Genomic DNA, 12,443 nt, shown 5'->3' with positions numbered 1-12,443 from the left:
CAAGTCTTCTGTTGTCCAGTCTTGCACTTTAAATGTCTGTATGAGCACTGTCTATGTCCATACTGTCTTAAGTCCATGTATAAGTACTGTCTATGTCTATACTGTCTATGTCCTTACCTTAATTAGTCTATGTCTGTATGGGAAAGCAAGAAATGTAATTTCAAATTCTTTGTATGACCAGTGCATGTAAAGAAATTGACAATAAAACCTACTTGACTTGACTTGACGTGATATTGGGAAAAAAGGGACCTTAAATTTAATTAGGACGGACTGCATGACACAAAACAACAAAGAGCGACTCGTTGAGCCTCTTGCAACAAAACATTGAAAAGACAAGCAATTATGAGTTATCTCGATGCGCAACAATGACTGCACTGTGTCGGTCGTGCTGCTGACGTTCCAGATGGTAGATGAAAGTTGTCCATCATCTTCTGTGCCGCTGCCTCCTCGGAAGACTCAAAAGCCATGCCAAAGAAAAGGTAGCCTCCTGATGGGCCCACTCAGCCAGTTTTAATCTTCAGTTGTGGTGTTACTTACCCCTGCTGACCAGGGGCGGATCTAGCCATTTTTGGGCCCAAGGCGAAATATAAACATGGACCCCTGAAAAGTCATTATAATAGACACAAAATTCAGTGTTTCGGTGCTATTTTAGTGTTTCGTCTCAGATTTATCTTTGATTGCTTTACATACCATAAGTGACAAATTACTAAGATCAAGCCTAATTTTTTGTGTGTTTACCACGACTGGTGGGACAGTTGGGGCCCCTATGGAAGGGGCCCTAGGCAAATCGCCTTGGTTTGCCTAATGGAAAGTCCGCCTCTGCTGCTGACTAAAGCTTGGAAGAAGAAGAACACCAGAAGACTAGGCCCCTGCTCGCTTTTAAAAAACACTTCAGCTTGTGCTCATAAAGCACAATATGGCCCGGATGGAGGTGGCATCCATCCCACTCACCCCCCTTCTTTCTTAGTGTAGTCAGCATCCAACTCCTCCTCGGGTTTTTCTCTCGGATTTTCAGTTTTTGGAAGTTGCCATCTGACGAGAGAATAAAATGCTCATCTCAGGGATTACAACAGTGCCCATTTTATGTCCCTGTGGGTTTTTCCCCATGGCTCACTAACTGTGTATAAAAAAAATCAGGTTGAGGAAAACTCATTTCAGCTACAATTATGAAGGAATCTTGATGCGTGGAAGTTTATGGCCAGTCCCGTTTTTTTTATTTTTTAATCTGACTATTACAAGACTGCATCAGCCAACCCATGTCTCTATTGTGAACGGTCTGAAATCCTCTCTAAAAAACCTCAACAAAACTTTGGCGGGAAGATATAATATCTCTTAAGTTATATTATTTGAGAAGCAAGAGATAAAGAAAAGTTTTCTGGACAATCACATTTACAGTATTTGTCACATGCAGCTGGCAATCAATATGAAAAAGGCCTTAATGAGAGCTTACCAGATCCAATTAGTAAAGTTTGTGCCAGAGCCCTGCCCCGGCTGTACAGTACAGTCCCCATGGTGTGTGTTTCACTGGATGATTAAGTTCCCTGGTGCGGGTTCAGGTTTTGGCGCGGTGCACACAGCACAGACAGTGGTGCTGTCTAAGTAAAATGCACTGCACTGTGAAATTGGAGGATATGTGTGTGTTTTTTCCGGATTGGAAGTGAAGGATGGAAGAAAACACATTATACTGTATATCTGAGTGTGGACTTTCTGTTTTGGGGACGCTGTCCAAAATTAGACATTGACCGAAACGCATGAATGCTAAGAAAATTAAGCCGTTTACATAACAGAACAAAATAAACAATTACTGGTACAAGACTTATTTCTCCCAAAATACACCATATTTCAAAGACTGAACTGCATATGTTCCTCGACTTGGATGTAAAAATCAAGTTGAAACGCAGAATGAATATATTCCTGGCAGTAGAAAAATATGTCAATTAGCGAAAAGCAGCAACAACACCGCCTGCTATTGCCCGTGTCTGTCTTTTACATCTTTTACATTGCTGTCTACACATACGGTACTGTAGCTGTGTGTGTGTGTGTGTGTGTGTGTGTGTGTGTGTGTGTGTGTGTGTGTGTGTGTGTGTGTGTGTGTGTGTGTGTGTGTGTGTGTGTGTGTGTGTGTGGGTTTTTTGAGTGTGTGTGTGTGTGTGTGCGCGCATGCCTGCGTGCCTGCGTGCGTGCCTGCGTGCGTGAGTGCCTGTGGGTGTTTGTGTGAGTGTGCGCGTGAGTGTGTGGGTGTGTTTGAGAGAAAAGAGATTGCCCATAGATTAGCACATGCTTGGCTGCTATCTCATCAGCAGCTATAGATGGATGTTATGTGATAATGGTGAGTGGCAGAGGTGTTGGTGCATCCCAATATAGTTGTTGTCTTCTAATATCCAGAGACTATACTGCAGTGAAAATGAAGTGTGCCCTATACATTTTATTGAGCACAACAGGGGTGCATTTATGGAAAGCGTAGTTGCTAACTATGTTAGCTACTTTGTTGGTTGCAATGCAATTTCCCAATGCAACTACCGAAGTTGCTAACTGCTAACAACTACGCTTTCCAGAAATGCACTCCTGGGTAGTCTACAAACATACATAATAGTTAGACAATATAGGTTCAAAGCAGCAGGGAATTGAAGCGAGGACGATCTTTGTGAGGCGGAATAAAAATGAGCGATTTTCATCAGTGTGGCATGAAGACAACGAGTCAACTTCATCATCAGAAAGGCATCACAGGATGCTTCAGACTGATGCTCAGTTCAGATATTCAGCACTTGCCTACTCATCGTGACCTGTGTCAAGTTTTCAAAAAAGTTTACTTGTCTTTTTCTATGTGTGTGTGGTGTGTGTCTTTGGGTGTGTGTGTGTGTGTGTGTGTGTGTGTGTGTGTGTGTGTGTGTGTGTGTGTGTGTGTGTGTGTGTGTGTGTGTGTGTGTGTGTGTGTGTGTGTGTGTGTGTGTGTGTGTGTGTGTGTGTGTGTGTATATGTGTGTGTGTGTGTCTTTATGTGTGCGTCTTTGTCCCTGCGTGTGTGCGCATGTCTGTGTCTATTTGTCTTTCTGCCTGTCTTTCTCTTTGTTATTTCGTTGAAGAATTTCTTTATGTTCTTCAATGTTTCCAAGGAACACTGTACTGCACTGTGATGGAGGACTTAAATCAGTGCAGAACATAAAGACTGGCTCTACATACATGAGACAACATACTGTAATCTCATTAGAGAGGTTCCACATTCAAATGCCTCTCATTAAATGACTATATTAAGGTGTCAACTGAAACATTGCTTCTGGTGTGTTCTTCTTCTAAGATGCTTAATTTAAACAAGGTGTTAAACTACTGCATTATAAGCTACACAATCAAGTAATGTTGGCCCTGTATATCTTGCTGTATCCTCAAATCCCCAACTGTACAATTGCTTAAGTGTTGTTTCTCACTTGTAAAGTTGCTTTGGATGAAAGTCTTTCTTTAATGTAATGTAAATGTAAATGTAATTGTAATTGTTTTGTGTGTGTGTGTGTGTGTGTGTGTGTGTGTGTGTGTGTGTGTGTGTGTGTGTGTGTGTGTGTGTGTGTGTGTGTGTGTGTGTGTGTGTGTGTGTGTGTGTGCTTGTGTGTGTGTGTGTGTGTGTGCGTGCGTGCGCGCACGTGCGTGCGTGCGTGTGTGTTTCGTGTGTGTTTCCTGCAGCCAAGAAGCAGGAAAATGGGGAGTATTTAAACATCACAGGAATAACTCGAGACCAAGCTGGAGACTATGAATGCGGCGCCGGAAATGACGTCTCCTCTCCGGACACTAAGAACGTCAGAGTCACCGTCAACTGTAAGTCTGCAGTGCCTGACATTATATGCATTTTACAGTATGTGTGCATGTACGGTATGACTAAGTGAAAGAAGTAAGTAAAGAGAGAGAGAGAGAGAGAGAGAGAGAGAGAGAGAGAGAGTATAGGAAAGCCTGTGTACTGTAGTAGAATATGTTGCCTTGTTCACAAGAGCGAACTACGCTGCCTGGTATCGGAGGTAGCAGAAGAAGCTTTGCCTTGAATTTGCCTTATTCGCTCTGGACGTGACATTGACATGTTTAATTTAGCTAATCACATAACGGCTCTGGCTTGACAGCCTGGGACATTCGGAGTTGTGAAAAATTTCCAATTGTTTTTTGTCGAACCGCGTCATAGCTCATAACCATAGTGTTATAGTTAAAATTCGCTCTGGTCGCTCAGTTCGCTTCGTTCCTGGCGAATTTGCTCTGGTTGCGTGCAGAGGCGACTCTAGAGTCACGTGGGGCCCCAAGCGAAAATGCAAAAGAACGAACATTTGAACCAAACTCGCCACTATTGTGGTAAAGTGTGGGCTGCTATTCACTATCTAGGGGCTTGGGGGCCCCAAGCGGCTGCCTGCCTTGCCTGGTGGCAAGATGCGCCTCTGGTTGCGTGCTCTGCATAGGGAAATAATGACTTCCGTCGCTCAGTTAGCGTAGGTCGCTCTTGGTGTGAACACGGCCTGTACTTTGGTTTGGTGTTCCAGAGCCTATGGCACCTCAGTGCAGCCGCGGCTGTGGTAAAGCTGTTAGGCCTTGCCTTTGTGGTCAGGGATGGGTGTTCGTTTATTCCCCAAGTTTAGCAGTGCAACACAGCACAGACATATAACCCACAACTTGTCCTTTCGACTTTGGTGGCCTTTCTGCTCTTTTGATGGCCACATACGGTACTGTCTCCCAACCTTTTTTGTCTCGCGTACCCCCTAAGCCTCTTAGTTGTGCCATGAGTACCCCCTAATTCATGTTCTATATCGCTTTCTTTGTCCTGATGTGACCGCTCCATACATTTGTTATAATAATAACATTTTTCCAAGTACCCCCTGCAGTGTGCTCGCGTACCCCTAGTGGTACACGTACCCCTGGTTGGGAAACACTGACATACGGTACTGTGCGGTAACATTGAGCTCCTTCCCTTTTAGCTCTTTCCCCCCGCCCCCCCATTTTTATTCTGTCCCAGTGCAGAATCCAAGGCCTGGCTAAAATTCATGGCTGGAACTTTTCTTAATATTTAATGAGAGAATTCCCTTTTTGTCTGGACACCCGGTGATTAATTTGGGGTATGGACCAATCGCCAGTGTTATAAGGCCCCTTCTCCATTATGCAGGTAATGAGTCTTTGGTAAGTGTGAAAAGGCAGTAATGAGAAGCTCCAGCGTTAATGAATTATGCCGGCTTTACTCATCACATGGAGGGAGAGATCTGCCTTTGCAAGAGAGAGAGAGAGGGAGAGAGAGGGCCGGGGGGGAGAGCGAGCAAGCAAGAGGAGAGAGAGAAGAAGGGAGCGGGCCGGGGACGACAGATCCTTGGACTATTTTTCTTCTTCCTTTTTCCTGCTGCCGCCCCCCGTTTAAAGTCTTCCCTTTCCGCCAAGGCTCCATAGGTCATTAATCTCTTTGTCTGTGCTGATACCATATGCTGAATCACACTACAGAGAAGAAGCTCATCAATCTGGGCTTCATCTTTTGAGAGGAAGGAGGGAGGAGGAGGTGGAGGAGGAGAAAGAGTGGATAGAAGTGAGGCGAGGAAGTGAAGGAGTGCTATTATGGCGGTTCCCTCTCTCTCTCGCGCGCGCGCTCCCTCTCTCATATCGCACTGTGATCAGTATTCAGTTACGGTTACTGCCAAGCGGAGTGATCTGTAGGCTTATGCTCTCGTTCTAATGGTGGAATTCGTTTTAGCTTACAGCCCTCTTTTATACCCTTATTGATACTGATAGTTGTGTTATGGGTTCCGACACCAAGTTCATACTGTAACAAAAAGGGCTTTTCATACTTCATCTGTGACATCGCAGGGCAAACATCGTTTCTGGCCAGCAGACAAGCACAGTCGATTTATTGTCGGATTTTTTTTTTTGGCAAATTGAAAACAAGACGTCTTTGTTGGTGCGAAAATGCCCTTCAACATCACAGCACCAATGCACCCCGTCGACACATATCGTCCTCGCCAGGCCCCTCGTAATGTCGTCAAGGCTGCTTGAATGACCCCCTTTCATGAAATTAGCATGCTTAATGTCCATCTTCATCCTGCTTATTGCATTTTGATGCCCCCAATAAAAAGCCATCTGTCCGAGCTATCCGAAGGCAGACACTGGCGGAGGAGCAAACAGTACTGTTTATTACTGTGAGACATCTCGGAGAATCTGTTCCTAAAACATCCACACTCGGAAAAGAGCCTTCCAAAGAAAGGAGATGGCAACACACAGGTGCTAATAAAACACAAGATGGCTGGTAGTTCAAAAAGTCGCAGTACCTTCTTTAAGTAAGTTGGGTGCTCTTGGATGAAGAGGGTCAGTCCAATTCAACAAAAAGGGATAATCCAGGCAACTCCAAGTGAAAAAGGAGGAAGTGAATTTAAAAAGCCTTTATTATCTTAGGGCTAAAGGATGATTAAAAGAGCCAACATGTTTCGACCGCACTGGTCTTCATCAGGGCTTTGTCTCTAGACAAGGTGTATGGCCCATAGTGACCCCATATTAAACACCCCCCTCCCACACACTCACACACACACACACACACACACACACACACACACACACACACACACACACACACACACACACACACACACACACACACACACACACACACACACACACACACACACACACACACCACCCACCCCAAACACACAGGTGCTATTACACTTAACAACAACAAAAACACAAGTGACTGTAAAAAATCTCAAGCACTAGACTCTTTGTCTATCTCCTTACCCTTCCTCTCCCCGCTGCTCCCCCCACTCCCCATCTCTCTCTCTCTCTCCAAAGGACGACTCTGTCATTGAAGCGCTCTAGCCGGTCGCCCGCCGCTGGGGTTGGTCACCGGAAAGTCCTTGCGTACTGTAAATGAGCAAATGTCGGGAAGCGAGAATGATGAAGTGGTGCCCCTTCACTTACGTATGTCAGTCAGCTCAGCCGAGCAGGCTGTCATAACTCTGTATCCCAGTGATTCTCAAAGTGTGGTCCGAGGACCACTGGTGGTCTGCGACAGCGCTCAGGTGGTCCGCGAGAGTATTCTACTTTTCCAAGATGAGCTAGCAGTTGGCTGAATTTGTAACATAATTACAAAGCTAAACATAGCTGAAGTATTATTTTCACCACAATAAGGCAGGCTTGTAATGTGAATAAAAAGTGAGCGATATGCATCAAAATAAGTGTTAAATAACCACCCCTCAGCTGCCAATTCAGTTGACAGGTGGTCCCTGAACATTTTTACGGGGGACAAAGTTGTCCTCAGCCTGAAAAAGTTTGAGAAACACTGCTGTATCCCAAGGAAGGGCTGCTGACGACCACACAGGACACTCCATTGCTGGGTGCTCAGGGTCCTTAGACTTTCAATGCTCTTTTATTGGCCTTGAAGCAAACAGTGAACATGAAAGTGCTTGCTATATAGTTAGAAGGGTTTTTAACGTACTTATTGAGGATCATTCCCTTTCATAATCCACATCAATCAATGCAGTTCAGTCCTTATTGGCATAATGTACTCTATACCTTCCGGCTATTGGATACCGTGAGGCTTTGTAAGTTTTTATTTCGGGAGTATTACAGGTAAATAAATAAAGAAAGAATGTTGTTCCAAAGGCACCTTCAACTACAAGGGTAGACAAGACTTAGCAGCGATAAGACTACAAAGATCACATTTTCAATCGTCCATCTGTTCAGTTACTAGAGTTAAGATGATTACCAAATGATGCACTATGAACTTCTCCTGCGCTGGTATGTATGTGCCACATGACACCATTAAGAAGATAACCACAATAAAGCCAACAGAGCCTCAATAAGGCACATCCTTATTGGGTAGGTGGCTCTTATAGTAGTTTTAATTAATGTTACTGTCATGGCCTTGTGCTTTCTTTAATGCAGGAGGTCACCGTGACTGACGCTAGCATTTGAAGTGTAATTAAATGCATGCAAAATTAATCTCTTTACTGTATAAAAATAATTACCGCTTTTAGGTAAATGCAGTTGACCTCTAGGGTAATTACTCATTAAGACGGCTTATTAAAATATCTGCAAAACTGTAACGAAAATAAAATTAAGCTGTTTTGATCGGACAGCTTTCGAATTGACAGGTGTAAAATGTGCTACTTAGTGTACATAGTATTGCATTGTAATTATCAGGTCGGCGGTGGTAAATAACGCCAAATTCAAAAGGCAAAATAACAAGCTTGGGTTTGGTCTCCAACAGGGAGAATAATTTAATCTTTTTAGTGATAATGACTCTTTGAGCTTTCAGTTGCCTTTGTTCTATTCTAAATGCCTGGCATTGTTCTTATGATCCAAATAACCACAACACAAGCAAACAACAAATGGATTGTCACTGAATAAAGATTTCTAGCTCTTGCCATATGTATAGGGCTACACAGCCCATTAAGACATTGCAGGGAGCCTTGTTCAAGGTCTTCATCTTATCGCAGCCTTACATGTACTGTATACTGAATGCACATTTTGATGCATGAACCTTTGGCTTGCCCTCCCTTTATTTTTCACTCTTCACAGAAAAGGTGTTGTGAAGCAGAAAGACAGAGGCAAATGAAGATAGCCTATTTTAGATTTTTGGAGAGCAAAGGGAAAATGTGATTACTGCCTCTTTTCCACTGCTGGTCGCGCTGTAGATAGGCCTACAGCGCGACCCAGCCACCACATTTTGCTGGCACAATACAGCTCAATTGTAAAGCAAAACGTGGCGGCTGTGTCGAGCCGTAGGCCTACCAAAAAAACGGCAGTGGAAAATAGGCATAATTGTCTCGCCTTAAGCCTTATGCAGCCACTAAGTAGAAAGAGATACACAATGATACCACTGAGGGAACCAAAAAGGCTGGCACAGGGCTAAGAAAGACATAGCAATGAGCTTCAAAAGCGAGCCGAGCCAGTGGTGTGTTGCAATCAACACTTAAGTTCTCATCAAAACAGGTTCAGATAGTAAGTCCACCAGCTCGGCTTCATGGTTGGTGCGCCCAATTTCTACTTTTTATCAAGTTGTTATTGCTTGCCACGTCGATGCAAACATAAGTGCTAGCTCGCTTTGCAGGTTTGAAGCACATATTAACGGTGCCATCTTTCCTCCACCACTTCTCGAGACCTTGGTTATGAGTGTAAACGGCAAGAGATTGCAGCCCTATCTGTATAACTTGATTAAGGCACCTCCTTAGCTCTGATGAATTACTAGCAAGTTCCTTCGCCAATAATTTTCACTTTTACTGGGGAGCTTCTGCAAATGGGTATGCGATGAATCAAAAGCCCACAAATATGAGGGGCTGTACCTATGGTGTTTCTGTAAGTGCTCAAGGCCTTTTTACCTCTTAATATAAAATGCATTATGGGGTATATAGGAGTGTTTAAATGTTATATTCTGGTGTGCCCTTTTTTCCCACCAGCTCCCTGATGTAATGAATCCATATTGTCAGATTTCTTGAGTATATGAATATGTAGTCTTATTTCTGTTGAATATTATGGTCTTGCTAAAGTCTTCTAGCTCAAGGTAGTCATGAATAAGAGTTTTAAATTTTAGAAAGACGTGGATCTTGTATTACTGTATTAACTTTGTCCTGTAAATCATGTGAGGAAAAAATGCCTTGGGATAGCATGCAGTAGGCTTTTATACACACAGGGACAGACATGAATGATTGCGTACAGAGCAGCTATATACGTACTTATTGTAAGACGAGAGAAGTAGGCTACTATATAGATCACTTTAAATGAAACCTGTAGTGTATGTGCTTTTAACGCCCCTCTGTACAAGTAGTAACATACTGTATAAAGTAATGTTTGGGGTATCATGGGTACACACATTTAATATGCTCGAGCCTATCAAAATAAAGGCGCTAATGTTTCACAAAATGCCATTATACATGAACGTATATCTCACTAATGGTTGTGAAAGAGCCCCGCAACGTTTAGTAAAGGCCAATGTAAATTGCTGGACATTTGTGCTATGAATATTGCTATGGAAATGCAAGCAGCCATCATTCTTTAACGGAACAGCCAATATGGATGGATGTAGCCAACTGTATTTTCCCATGCCATACCTCCAAGAGTTCATTTGTATAGGCAAAGCCATTTGTGAGCCTTTGTTTGAATGAAGAATATCCACAAAAACGCTGTATTTCCCCCCTAATACATAGTCGTCGCTCGCGGTTGGCTGTGAGACTTCCCTTATTCCCACACAACATGGCTCTTATTTAGAAGGACCGGGCGTATTAAAGAGGGAACATGATGTTATTCTTAAAAATTTAAATGGGAAACTTAATGAATTAATTAATCTTGGCTGCAGCCCCCGCTGGCGTCTTCGTGAGAGGGCATTGAGAGGGAGACGGCATTAGGCAGCAGTGGCTCTGTTTGGAAGCAGATAAGTCATGGACGGATGAGTCCAATTCTTAATTGTGAGGAAAACTCATTTTATAAGAACGCGGTGAAGAAGTGTGCCATTAATTGATCTTTTTTAACCGAAGACAAAGGGGGAGGAAAAGGTATAATATGTCTACCCATTCATGAAACAATTGATAAAAAGTAAATACTATTTTTCAGCTCAGGAATTTTCTCAATCATTTCAGTAATCAGTAAACAGTTTGTGTATTGGTGCATGGCTAAAAAGGCTTTATTTGTCTACAGTTGCTGGCATATCACTTGGAAATGCTGTCTGCCAAAGTTTTGTCTCCTACTTTGTACATGGTGATAAAGGCTGTCACAATGCATGGCGTTTATCTGCACCCTGTCCCTGTAACCATAATAGTGACTGAATTAAAATTACATGATTACATTTTACATCACTTTACCAAACACATAAATGTGTTTTTCTGTGCAATTGTGCATCTGCACAACAAAAGATAGCTAAGATTTCAGGCCATTTTTCTGAACCCTTTCACAGACCAGTGACACAGCTTCTCCTGGTTCTCACACAGCGACATGATTGGTGAAGAGAGGTCTATATAGTGTGTGTGGAAGTGATTTAAGGTCTGTCCACTGCTGGGAAGTGAACCAAGAGAGCTCTTACTGCACCCTGGGGCTTTAGGACCTGCTTAGTCCAGCCTCATTAACTAAGACTAGAATTAATGATAATGAAGTCAAGAACCAAATAATTCCCTAAAATTCTACTCAATCTCCTGAATTACGGGAAAAAAGCCCTAATTTTAGCGTTCCATTGGTTAACCACTAGTGCTCATTTTAGACTATCACCCAGCACATGAAGTTTTAGGTGGTGTAATGTTTTAGGCCCGCTATTGAATTGTGTGCTGTGCCGTAGGTCAGGTGCCATGTCCTCAGCTAATGAGAAGGGGCTTGAGAAAGCCCTATGTTGACATTATCACTAGAGTGCCTGTTTAATATTCTACGGCCCCAGAGGGAAATTAATGTTTATGTGCAGCGCGTCAGACTAGTAACTTGATTTTTACCCCTCCGCATCTGTGACCCAGGCACATCACACCAGCTCTAGCTATTGGCTACAGCAGAAGAGCTGCTCTTAAGGAGGTTCATATGAGGAATGTACCTTCAAATGAGCCAGTGTATTTGGTTGTATAAAGGTCTCTACAATGGACACATTTTGATGCAAAGAATATTCTGGAATATTGTCAATGCCAGCAGTAGTCATGTAAACTCCTTATTCATTCCTAATGTGGCAACGTTGCAAGGGTGTTCCGGTAGCACAGTGCTCTTCCACACATGTAAACGGAATATTCCGGGACTTGTTTTATAATGACAATATTCCGTTTGAAACCGGAATGTTCTCTGCGTGTAACTGCCGCCATCGGTCATTTTCTACCATTCCATTCTGTCAGGCCTTGAACAACTTGTCAAATCACTGTGGACACACCATGCAGTTCTCTTCCCTCTATCTAATTTAGCATGCTGCGTAAGCTTAAGTGGATAGATGATGGGGATAATGTTTTATTTGGTCTTAATGGGCTTTGATGTTGTGCTAGATTGGGTGTAGGTGGGTGATATTGGTAGGTTCTTTTTCGTTAGATGTTATTTGTTCATTCTTCTCTTGCACATACCCCTGTCCAGGAAAGAAAATCAAACCAAGAATAAACCTTTAAATGCAATGTGGCAATCCTAATGGTGCATCAGCATCAGGGAATGTGTAATGTAGCCCCTTCAAAGGTGTACATCATTACACTGAACACACATTTGATTCTGAACCTCTGACATGTCTTATTTCATTTCATATTTCATTTTTTTGTGATTGTATCATGATGCAGATAGACAAAGAGACGGAAATGTGGGTGGAAAATCTAGATTGACAATGTTTTGAGAAAGAAAGATAGGACATACTTTCAACTATTTGAATAAAAGAGAAAGATCATTGCCGTGTAATTATCAACCCTTCAGCTATAAAGGTACAGTACCATATCCACACCACAATGCGCAAAAAACTACATGAAAACAGATGTGGCATTCCCTAACGTGACATATCAACATCAGGAGATA

The 12,443-nt window shown here is 42.9% G+C and overlaps 1 protein-coding gene across 1 annotated transcript in view; it reads left to right on the top strand.

Moving 5' to 3' along the window:
* negr1 (neuronal growth regulator 1) overlaps positions 1 to 12,443 on the top strand; it is a 143,567-nt gene that overhangs the window by 62,814 nt on the left and 68,310 nt on the right. The window contains exon 4 of the mRNA XM_063201719.1: positions 3,672 to 3,803. Coding sequence (XP_063057789.1) covers positions 3,672 to 3,803 — 132 coding nt within the window. The remainder of the gene's footprint in view (positions 1 to 3,671; positions 3,804 to 12,443) is intronic.

Source organism: Engraulis encrasicolus, chromosome 6 (genome assembly GCF_034702125.1).
Source record: "Engraulis encrasicolus isolate BLACKSEA-1 chromosome 6, IST_EnEncr_1.0, whole genome shotgun sequence".
Classification (NCBI taxonomy): Eukaryota; Metazoa; Chordata; class Actinopteri; order Clupeiformes; family Engraulidae; genus Engraulis; species Engraulis encrasicolus.
Note: the sequence above shows the minus strand (reverse complement) of the source record. Positions and strands in the feature narration are given on the sequence as shown.